The following is a 12,498-nucleotide window of genomic DNA, read 5'->3' on the forward strand; positions in this document are numbered from 1 at the left end:
TGCCTTTGAAGTAAATTGGTCCTTTTGTTTTCATTTTCCCTTCAAATTCCAATTAAAATCATGCGATATCTCAATTTTATTCCATTACTATTTGAACAGTTAATTGGCGTTACGCGTTCGGTGTTATTTCTGCCATTGTCAAGAGAATAATCATGTCGCGAACACATCCAACAAAAACTAGTTTTTTTTTTTTGGTGCATTGAAAACTTACTATATTTCAGAAATAAAAACTAAATCCATATAAATAAAACAGAGAATATGTGTGTGTGTGTATGTTTCCTATACAAATCCAGTTTTCGTCGGATCTCGACCAAATTTGGCAGAAGAGAGGTACCTGGGCACCCGAGAAGGAACGTGGGGGGGGGGGGGGATCCGAAAGCGAAAAAGAACCGAACGGTTCAAATTTTAATTTTAGGACCCGAAAATGGCTCTTTCTGCTCGAAATAATTATCCGATTGCTTTGATTCAGTATATGTGTGTGTGTGTATGTTCCCTATACAAATCCACAGTTTTCGTCGGATCTCGACCAAATTTGGCAGAGTGCACCCGAAGAGCAGCCATAGGCCGAGTTTCGCCCCCGGGGGTTCCGAAAGCGAAAAAGAACCGAACGGTTCAAATTTCAATTTTAGGATCCGAAAATGGCTCTTTCTACTCGAAATAATTATCCGATTGCTTTGATTCAGTATATGTGTGTGTGTGTGTGTATGTTCCTTATACAAATCCACAGTTTTCGTCGGATCTCGTTCCGAAAGCGAAAAGGAACCGAACGGTTCAAATTTTAATTTTAGGGCCCGAAAATGGCTCTTTCTACTCGAAATAATTATCCGATTGCTTTGATTCAGTATATGTGTGTGTGTGTGTGTATGTTCCCTATACAAATCCACAGTTTTCATCGGATCTCGACCAAATTTGGCAGAGAGGTACCTGGGCACCCAAGAAGGAACGTGGGGGGGGGGGGGGGTCCGAAAGCGAAAAAGAACCGAACGGTTCAAATTTTAATTTTAGGACCCGAAAATGGCTCTTTGTACTCGAAATAATTATCCGATTGCTTTGATTCAGGTCCCATTCGAAAGCCCGCGAAAAAATCCCAATTAGGTTCATCCACATCCTTCAAATTTCAAAACAAAAAGGCTGTAAAATCACCGGGGAAAAAATTTAAAGCACTTTTAAGCCTAATGGAACTCCATTTTCATATCGGAAAATTATCGTCTGCGCGATCTCATTTTAAATTAGCGAGAATAAAACCATTTAGAAGGTTGCCACTTTTTTTTCTCGACAATGACTAAATAAAATTTTGTTAGATATTATTTGGCGATTTATCTTCTTTCTTCTTTTTCTTTCTTTTTTTTTTTTTTTTTTAAAGAATTTTAGTCGTATTTATGGAGGGTTGCATTAAATTTATTCGGGAATGTTTGATTTGACATTTTCTTTCTTTGAGAAAGATTATTTTGACGGGAAATTTTACAGATTTTTTCCCCTCTAATTGAAGCCTGATTGTTGAACATGCGTCACTTGACGTAACTTTTTTTTTAGAGGTAGTCCGTGCAAAGGCGGGCAATGCAGCTAGTACTAAATAAAATTCAAAAATGGAAGTTGATTTAGCAACTTACTAGGATTATTATGTTGATGAGTTTATACCGGGAATTGCACCCACAGCGCGCGTTATGAAGTAAACCCGGTTTTTGGCAGCTGTTTTCGTCCTCATTGTTCGAAATCACGTTGCACCATGATAGTAGAGAAAAAAGTATTAAATTACGACGGATTTCCTTAAAACACACACACACACACACACACACACACTAATTGGTTGAGCTGGTTTTGGTTTTAAAAAAAACCGCTTCATTTAGCCGTAATTCTTTAAGTCGGCTTACGTTATTGCACAAAATCAACAAATATATTTCTTGATTCAAAAAATTAATCTTGACGTTTGTTATGTTCCAGTCATTGACATAATAAATTTCAGACGTACAAGTAATGGATTCTTAGAAACTGGGTCAACTTGAGCATGTATTGTTGCTACAAGTAGTTACTATTACTGCATTTGAATATTCAAGAAATATAATCATCAAAATAATAATAATAATAATAATAATAATGAAGTATTTTATTTAACTAAATCACTTGGTTTCATTCGTAGTAATTTAGGGATCAGGTTTTATTCGTAGTAATTAATAACTACCATTATTGAAGTGTGAATAAACTAGACCCCTATTGAAGTAACAGCCATATTAAAAACAGAAAACATTTTCATGTTCCAACATCGCGAATGTCAAAAACAAATAACTTGTTACCGTCTCCGAAGACGACCAAAAATTGTTGATAGCCAAGACGTTCAGCCACCATCTTTTCTGGCAGTTTTTGATGACGGGGGTGACGACATCTTCCCAAATTGGTCCATTCCCAATCAGAGGGAGGCACAGGAACAAACCAATCACAATAAGCTGACTAAGAGCAAACCTTCAAGAAAACATGTATTAAAAATAAAGGAAATAAGCTCGAAGCAAGGCAAATTAAATTGAGAATAGATGTAGGATAGAGGAAAGGGGCGCGTCTACACCCTAAATTTTTCAATTAGTCATGATGATTTGATGTCTCAATATTTTTCTTTGATAATTAACACCTTTTTTTCAAACACGATACATTTCCATTTTTCATTTTACAGATGAATCTCATTGAATTTTAGAATGCTTTAACGAAAATTTAAAAAAAAAGGCAAGGGAGCACAAGTAGCATGCATAACGTTTAAACATTTCCCAAATGTTTTAAAATGTTGTCTCAAAGTTGACAACCAGATGAGATCTTCATTTTTCTAAAACTTTTTTTTTTTCAAATCTTATTTAAAATGCCAATTATTCAGGTAGATCCAACTTTTCTTCCCTTAATAAATAATGGTATCGTTCAAACATTTTATGTGTATCAGTACCAAAGTTTCTCAAAGATATAACGCAAAATAAAACCATTTCTAATATGAAACTGCTATCTATATCTTTTTGAACTTCCTGCAGATTCCGAATTATATTTTTGTGCATTACATTTTAAATATTTTTTATAATGCAAAGACATACTTTATAATCGTTGAAGCAATTTGCATCAAACCGCTGATACCACTATTTATTTATATACAGTTTTTGACTGCCGAAATTCATCGATATTCTTTTTAAGCATTTTTATTATACTTGGCCTTGATTGTCACGGAGTAATCTGAGGCCTGGTTTTGCCTATATTTCAGCAACTAGATCAATTAGAGATTTCCAGATTTCACTAAATCATTTGCTTAATCTTAAGGTACAACTTAAAATTCTGAAATAAAATTATTATTTCAGTTAGGATAGAAAATAGCAAATTTCATGTAATTTCCTCCTTAAATGTTTAAATGTAAAACCAATTGTTACAAATTTGGTTGCATTGCAACAGTAGTTAAAAACAATGAAAATTTTGAATCAAGGCTTCTCTGAAGCAAGGATGAAATTAGCAAGCATAATGCCTAGAGAGGAACAAGAATTAAATTTTAGTGCCAACTGCTTAAAGTTTTAGAGACGTATATAGTTTTTTTCCCTTTAAGTACCGAACATTCATATGGAAGAGTAAGGTGAAGTTTCGTGATGGTAAAATTATTATATTTCTGAAATACATTTACACTAAAAAGAATAAAATAACAGCATTTTTGAAAAAAATACTAAGCACTTTTCATAACTCACTCACAAGGACAAAATAACCTTTCTGGGTCAGAAAGGACAATTCAAGAATTCCTGTAGTTTTCGAAAATTCCAAGAAAATGACACCACAAACGAAGAAAAGTGCGGGTCTAGTCATTTCAAATCAAACTTTCCCAATAAGAAAAATAGGCAGTTTGAACACTCAAAGTTATGATTGAAAGCTAGATAATGATAAAACATTTTCTACTTGACTTGAGCCGCACTTTTCTTCATTTGTGGTGTCATTTTCTTGGAATTTTCGAAAACTACAGGAATGCTTAAATTGTCTTTTCTGACCCAGAAAGGTTATTTTTTACTTTTGAGTGCGTTATGAAAAGTGCTTAGTATTTTTTAAAAAATTGTGTTATTTATTATGTGGTTTTGCTTTTCTATCGATAGTTTGGCACTACTAGTTAAAGCAAACCCATGCTAAGCAGGATAGAAGAAAACTTTGGGAATTGTTTTATTTGCTGTAGGTTCGTGGTAACTTACCTAAAATACCATTTCAGAATAAATTTGGGAATGCTGATTCTGACAGCACCACCATTGCTCTTTTTCCATAAACCATGTGTAACTTGCAAGCCACTGTTAAACAAAAAGAAATGATATGTTTTATAGACATATAACTTTCTTCGAATAAACTAACAAGCAGAATGAAATGTTTTATAATTACGTAACTCTGTTTGAAGAAACTGACAAGAAGATATCGCTGTTCCAGTGGAACATAGACGAAACTACGAAAAGTGTAACTTTACAGGAGAACCAAATATACAAAATTATTTTATTTTAATTACTACCTCATACAATGAAAAACAGTTGAGTTACTGCCCGGGTGGGAAAAAGTTGAAAAACAAATCTGTCCGTGTTCCTATTGGAGTGGGGTAACTACGTTTGGACCAAGTGACGACAATAACTCATTTTCAATTAATTTTGTAGTTCCGTCAATGTTCGACCGGAGCAGCGATATGAGATCACGTAACTCTAAGAAAAACCATCAAGAAGAGATGCGGTGTTTTATAATGGAGTAGTTTCCAAAAATCTGAAAGTACTTTTTTCTGAAAAAGCATGTTTAAAAACGTAAGATCTGACCATTTTTAAAATAATTTGCTTAAGTTTAATATTAAAAAAAATACTTAAATCGGTGCGCTTTCATTGTTTATATTTTTGCCGGATGACATCACAAATGATGAAAAGCCATTCAGTGTGGCCACTTACAGAGCAAAATATTTAATTCGCACCTTTACTCACGTGTATTGGCAACGATAGGGTTGATAGCAAGCGTAGAGCGCAATATTTAATTCGCCTCTTGATTATCATAACGTGAAAAGCGGTAGAAAGATGCGCCAAAATGCATCATTTGTGACGTCATCAAGACCACGCCTTGTTTGAAAAGTCGGACATTTTAAAAAATTTATTAAAAAATAACTGTTGGGAAAATGAAAGTATTTTCTGGGCCCATGTTATTATTTTTGCTTATTCTATCAATTTCAGTGACTAAAAGTAGTATGTTTGACTAAAGGAAACAACTCCATTATGTAACTCTCATCAACAAATCATCTAATTCTCAATAAAAAAACTAACAAGAGACGATAAGTTTTATAATCATTTAGCTTTCTATTAAAAGCTAGAGTGGTCATTGGCTCATATCTTTTTTCCCCGCGAGTGTTTCTTTTTCTAAAATTTTCAGGTGCCTAAGAAAAAAACTGAGCTGCCTTGGGCAGGTAAACAGCACTATCTGCAGAAATGAGTTTCCAAAACATTTGAAATGAAAAAGTGTTTTGGATCCAATACCAACAATAGGAAATGTTGTTATTAGACGTTTTTTTCCAGCGGAAACAAAAACCTAATAAGCAAGCCTCTGAAATTAAGCTAACGTACACCAGATGACAAAAAAAGAAAAAAAAAAGTTAAAAAGAAAAATGAAAAACTTGCAGTTATTGCCTTTTACCCGAGAGGAAGAGCACACGAAATCGCTATCTAACTTTAAAAAAAAAAAGGAATTTAATGCTTAATTATCGTTTATCTTATGCAGGGCTTGGGGAATGCTGACCCCTCTTCGCTTTCATCCTGTTGATGAACTTTTACGATTTTTTTCCCGCATCTAAGTGAATAGTGTGACTCTGATAAGTACATTCATGACCTTAACAATGTTTTCCATTTGTTATGGAGTACAATGAGATATAGAGTAGGAATACTTACGAAAAACTACTACGAAAGTAAACCTACTCAACTCAACACCAATGACCCTTCCCTACCCGAAAAAGAGGCAAGTATTGTCAAAGTCGTGGCTCATTTTATCAGAACCCTACTATTACACGGTAGGGTAATGGCACCAGTAACAGACAGTCGTAAGTTTGGATTTAAAGAGTAAGTATTTTAGGCGGGTAAAACTGATGAAGCTGAGACCCATGAATATGGTGCATCCATCTAGTACTATCAGAGTGAGTTTTATGAGCCAGTTGGTATTTACAAGGCAGTGGTGGAAGGGTATGACCAGTCACCCAGAGGTCTGTCGGTGTTTCATGTTCATTTGAATTTTATAAGGCTTTAGGTCTAAAAATAAAGAACTCTTGCACATTTTGAAGAGAAAAGGGGAAATTCTGTCCATGACTCATCCTTTCCTCATCCTATCTGTTACTGGGTATCATCAGAATTGTTGGTGTCTGTTACTGGGAGTTAGACTTTTTTAGAAATTGAGCAAATAAAAATAGAATCAACTCATTCAGAGGATCCAGAAGTAGCCAAACGTAAGACGAGATGCAGTTGCATGACGGAAAAATATTTTTAAATGTCTAAATACATTGAAATTCTCAGAAAATTGTGTTAACCTGAGAGCTATGCCTAAAGCATGTCTGTTACTGGTGCCGTTACGCTATTGTTTTATTTTTGGATTTGTTTACCTTTTTTTGCTTTCGCATCCTGTACAGAACAGCAATAAAGTTATATCGACTCGAACACAAGTTAGTTTCTTTTACTTTTTAGGTTACGTAAATATGAGCTTTAACATGAATACAATCAAAAAGTTTAGGAGTTTTAACCTCATTTGCAAAATTAAAATGCGTAGCTGGAACATATTCATTGATTACAAACACTTTCAAAGAAAATATAACATTACAAATAAATTGTTTACCTTTGTGTGATAAGTTAAAAATTTAATGTCTGCATCATAGGTGTACAAATATCAAAAATAGTGTCCGTTACCCCTCAATTACAAAACTCATTTACCCCTCATCTCTCGGCAATGAAGGTGACCCAACTCAAAAAAACAAAAACAAAAAAACAAAAACAAAAAAAAAAAAAAAACAGCATTGGAGAAAATCAAGATTTTACGCCAAAGTAATTTTAACTGATTTAGTCTTAAATATTACAATACAAGCAAAACAACTTATGATGTGAAGTGCAGTGGTTAGTTTTTGCTGTCTAAACTAAGGGTTTACAGTACCTCAAAAATAATCAAGCAATCAAAAAAAAAAAAAAAAATATTGCTTATTTCAAAACTACAAATTATTCGGAGCACAGGGAAAAAGTTTCATTGCTTCAATTCAAATATTTAAAAAGTTTTGAGTAGTTTTAGGTTATGCTCGCTATGTGAACTTCTGCAAAAAAAAAAAAAAAAACTTGCAATTGCTTTATCTCAGTGATCATTTTTTTGTATTTTCATGTCATCAGAATGCCTAAGAGTTTTTTTCTATTAAAGATACAACTTTAAAGTAATACTTTTCGCAACCAGGATAATATATTTAACAAAACTGTGCATTGGATAAGCATTTTATAAATTACTCAAAGGTTTAGACCATTTTATACCTTTAAAGCAATTTTTTTTTAATTGCAATTTTTTACATAATTTATCACAGAAAATGTTCTAATACATATATAAGCAAATGAACGCACAAATTTTTACAGGTGATTATTGTGATTGCTTTGCAAAAAACTTTTTTTTTAAATAAGTGCAAAAACAAAATAGCCTTAGAGATTTTTAAAAAAAAAGAAAATTTTCTAAATTTTTTGAGTTTTTACAAAGGTGGAAAATATTTTAAGATTTTGAAAATAAATTATTGATTGTGAAATAAATGTGCATGTTATGGTTTCAAGGGAAAAACAAAATTTACATAAATAAAAAAAAAGTTCTGAAGGTACTGTGACCAATGAATACTTAAAGTTCGAAATGATTTCTTCTAAATTACGTAACAATTGAATATTTATTTGATTAATTCAAATGATGTATCGCTATTGGTTTTATTATTTTTACGCCACCACGCACCAGTTACGTTAAGCCATCTTTGTGGCAGTGGAGTTTTGAGTTTTTTGGCAGGAAAGAGCCTTAAATTTAGATTTCGAATCAATAGCTGGTACGTTTTTTTCCCCCCTTCAAAATGTTGAGTTGTGTCACTTTCCTTGCTGGAGGATGTATCTTCTGCTACTTTAACGAATACAGCACTATTCATACTTACGCAATTAGAAAAAGGGTATCAATTCCTGCAGAGGCATTGGCGAATATCGTGAACCACCATTGCTCCATGAATTTGTAAAAGTAAAAAGCGCTGCCTAAAAATAAAAGCACGAATCATTATGAATTCAGTTACACTAACATTCATACATCTTTGTGATATCACAATACCGGACAAAAAATTCAATACCGGTATTCGGCATTTTTAAAACGTGATACCGGAATACCGGTATTAATACCGGTATCTGAAATTTTTCAAAAATTGCTTGTGAACATATTATTTTATTGCCACGTTTCATAATTTTGAACAAAACTGTATTATTTATGAAGACGTATTGTGAACAAATATAAAATGAAGGAACAAATGTCATAATAAAAATCAACAATAATAATAATAATAATAATAAAACATGCATCTATTGAGCTTTCTCTAAGCTTGGAACTCATTTAGTGCTCACCTTTCTTACAGTTGAAAATACTCTTTCTGAATTCCCGCAGGTCGGTGGTATTGTGAACAATGTGCGATGTACCTCCTCTAATTGTCTAGAAGTAATTCATTTTCAAATAATTCGGTCTCTTGCGTGTTGTTTTTGGATAAATCCTTTTGTAAGTGTATGTGTTTCTTTTTTATTCTGTTTTTTATTTTATTTTTAAATAAATTTGTAGCTAGTTGTAATTTTTTTCCGAGTGACGATAGTTTTCGGACATTAACATAATTTTCTCTTGAGCATCAGATATTTATGTTTGTTTTTTATTAGTCCATTCAGGGGCGGCAAATAGGGGGTGCGAGAGGGGGCGGTTGCACCCCCAAATTTTTCACTAAGAATAATATAAAATGGTAAAATTCAATTTAGATAACTTAGAAAATCATTTGCCTGAATTTTCAGAACAGAAAAAACTGATGGAGGATAAGTGTTTGCCTTAACTAAAGAAGTAATCGCTTCATATGGATTAAATATTTCAAAATTGAGTAATCTATGTTATGATGGAGCATCTTGTATGAGATACCCGTACAGTGTAGAGTCTGTGCAATTTTTACGCGTAAATTCCATGTCATTTTACATAAATTTGTATGCTCATATTATAACTTAATGTTCAGCTAGTAAGTGTTCATTCTCACATTAAAAAATACTTTCACATCAACAAATGTATCTTGAGGCTCTTTACTTGACAATCTCCGCGTGACACAAGATGGTCTTCAAGAGTTATAAAAGCCCCCTGGAAGAATTACTGGAAGGAGACCTTTTCATTGATAAAAAATTTGATGTCATTTTAATATGTATGCCTTTGTCTGAATTTTTTGTTTACTTTATTTATAATGCGGAGCGTTTTTTTGATAAATGCTACACTCTATCATAAAAATTTTAATTCACTAATCGTAATTCTTGGATTGACAATTGAAACTCTTAGTAATTTTCGCATTAATGCATACTTGAACCAGGTGTGGAACTTTGTGACAGAACTTTTCGTAACAGTTTTTAATGTATGCCAATGTGAAAGAGGTGACAAAACCCAGATGAAGTTTTAGTCAAAATATTAAATCAATATTTTGAATAAACTGATCAATTCAGTTTCTCAAGAAATTGAGACAGGATTTAATGAGATATATTTATTACTGGTCTTAACTTCAATATTATGTAGGTCGGTTATAGAAAGCGAAAAAGAAAATATTACACTTATAAGTAATGGCATGAGGGAAGAGGAATTGTTTTGTGAATTGTGATTATACTTCTTAATGACACAAAATAAATACTAGCCTATTTAAAAAGCTTTCTTGGTTATTTTAAAGAGAGGAATCTAAAGGAAATGTGCTTTTTCGACATAACTTTCTTGCTTCCATTGTTTTTTGACTGTTTCAATCAGGTCAGTCATTTGAAAGATGACTTCCGTGATTAAATTGAAAAACCGATGTAAATAAAGCACAAATTTACACGAAAATACAGCATATAGCTATTTCAAGGCTACAAAAATGGAGCCTCTTCATCGGTGTAAAAAACTACGCACACTACCAGAAAGTTGTAGGAGAACTGAACGTCAACCAATTTTGACTTGCGTGTCTCAGGAGGTTAGAGAATTGCCTTCGAGCGCAATGAGGCAAAGCAAGACCTTCCTCTTTAGCTATACTGGCAATAAATTAAGTCATTGGATATTGATTAACTATAGTTACAAAATTTTCTGTTCTTCCCGACTCCAAAAATAGCAGATTAAAACTTTACTAAAAAATAAAAACTAGTACCGAGATATTTTGTGAGATAACTTATAACAAAATTAATTTAAAGCTTCGGTCGAAAAAATTTTAATTGTTCTTTACAAACCTAATTATTCTTAACATTAAAACCATTTAATTATCAGTTATTGTGAAAAACCATATGTATTTTATACCGTTCTGAGGAAATTCATGTTCAAGAAACTCGACCCCCCAGACGAAATGCTGAAATGTCGCCCCTGAGTCCATTGATTTGAAATTTACGATAAACTTGACTAAATTTGACCTTGTTAGTTTCTCTTATTCATTTTCGCTTTCTTTTCAAAATTCTTTACAATTATAATTGTGTAAATAAATATATGAAAAAATGTTTCAATATTGATTATGCTTTACCTCAATGCAAATTTTCAAGGCACTGTATAATTTCTAAATATTATCTTGCCGAGTATCAAGTCAAATAGCGAGACAGGACAACAAACCAAACTGGTGGCAACGATTTACCATTTGTTATGCTAAGCAACTGCGTGCACAGGGGGGTGGGGAGAGAAGACACTTGTTGGCTACAGGTCCGAGCCTGGAGGGGGCCCAATAGTTTTAAAATGAGGAGTGAAATATAAACGTAAATAATATGGCGGAGAACCCGTAAAAGTCCTTTGTGACGGGCCCAAAAATTTCTGTGCACGCTCCTGATGCTAAGAGAAAGCTTTTGTCAAAATTTAGTACGGTGTTTGAGACTAATAATTAAAAAATAAATCTTCTCGTGTTCCTGCGATTGATGGTTGCAAAAAATTGTTCATAGGGCAAATGCATTCAAAATTATACTCGAAATTAACTTTCACAGTAGAAAAATTAAGTGATCAGGGAAATGAAAAAAAAAAAAAAAACGTGGTGCACAGAAGTGCACGAAAATGCGATTCATTTCACCATCTAGTAATGACATTATCATTTTGCCATCTTTCCATTACTTTTGGCAACTAATATTCTATTAGTTCGTGCTTTTGAAGCCAAATTTTAACATCAATAGATAGGGAATAGGGTCTAGTCATTATAGAATAGGTTGTATCATGAAAAAAGAAATGCCCATTTAAAATATTTTTAGATAACTTATAAGTTAAATTGAAAATTCTTTAAGAGAAACTACAGTTGGCTCTCTGTTTGACGACGCTCTATTTAACGACTTTCTCTATTTAACGACGGCTTTTCACGGTTCCAGATGATCCACCATAGTGTTAAAAGCATCTTATTTAAGGACGTTTTCTACTTAAGGACGGTTTTTTGGGATCCCTTGAAAGTCGTCCAACAGAGAGCTAACTGTATTTATTATTCTCAGATAATACCGAAAATACTAGTATTTTACCTCAGCAAATACCGGTATTACTCAACTGCAAATTTAATCGAAATACCGGTTTTCGGTCTGCCGGTATTGCAATCACTAGTCCCAAACGAAGCGGGTAGTCTTACTTACGGTATTTTAAGAAGTGGAAATCTTGTGGAGTGGCGTAGGTCCAAACAACAACATACAAGCACACGGACATGAACTTCATCCCTCGTAATGACGTGATGACTGGTGTGTCGTCCTTCTTTAAGGTGAATAACTTTCTTGCATTGTTAATGGCTGAAAATGCCAAGAAACATCGCAGAAGTTTACCTAATAAAATAGAAAAATGGTTATTAGATTATTAATAAGTTTTTGCGTCGTTGAATATACGTTGAATATCGTTGAACAAGTCGTTGAATATACGTTGAATATCGTTGAACAAGTCGTTGAATATACGTTGAATATCGTTGAATATACGTTGAATATCGTTGAACAAGTCGTTGAATATACGTTGAACAAGTCGTTGAATATCGTTGAACAAGTCGTTGAATATACGTTGAATATCGTTGAACAAGTCGTTGAATATACGTTGAACAAGTCGTTGAATATCGTTGAACAAGTCGTTGAATATACGTTGAATATCGTTGAACAAGTCGTTGAATATACGTTGAATATCGTTGAACAAGTCTTTGAATATACGTTGAATATCGTTGAATATACGTTGAATATCGTTGAACAAGTCGTTGAATATACGTTGAACAAGTCGTTGAATATACGTTGAACAAGTCGTTGAATATCGTTGAATATACGTTGAATATCGTTGAACAAGTCG

The 12,498-nt window shown here is 33.1% G+C and overlaps 1 protein-coding gene across 1 annotated transcript in view; it reads right to left on the bottom strand.

The window, feature by feature from the left end:
* LOC129220321 (nose resistant to fluoxetine protein 6-like) overlaps positions 1–12,498 on the bottom strand; it is a 125,583-nt gene that overhangs the window by 12,003 nt on the left and 101,082 nt on the right. The window contains exons 7-10 of the mRNA XM_054854724.1: positions 11,814–11,996; positions 8,147–8,240; positions 4,188–4,280; positions 2,292–2,457 (exon numbers count right to left, since the gene is read on the bottom strand). Of these exons, the coding sequence (XP_054710699.1) occupies positions 2,292–2,457; positions 4,188–4,280; positions 8,147–8,240; positions 11,814–11,996 (536 nt within the window). The remainder of the gene's footprint in view (positions 1–2,291; positions 2,458–4,187; positions 4,281–8,146; positions 8,241–11,813; positions 11,997–12,498) is intronic.

Source organism: Uloborus diversus, chromosome 1 (assembly GCF_026930045.1).
Source record: "Uloborus diversus isolate 005 chromosome 1, Udiv.v.3.1, whole genome shotgun sequence".
NCBI lineage: Eukaryota > Metazoa > Arthropoda > Arachnida > Araneae > Uloboridae > Uloborus > Uloborus diversus.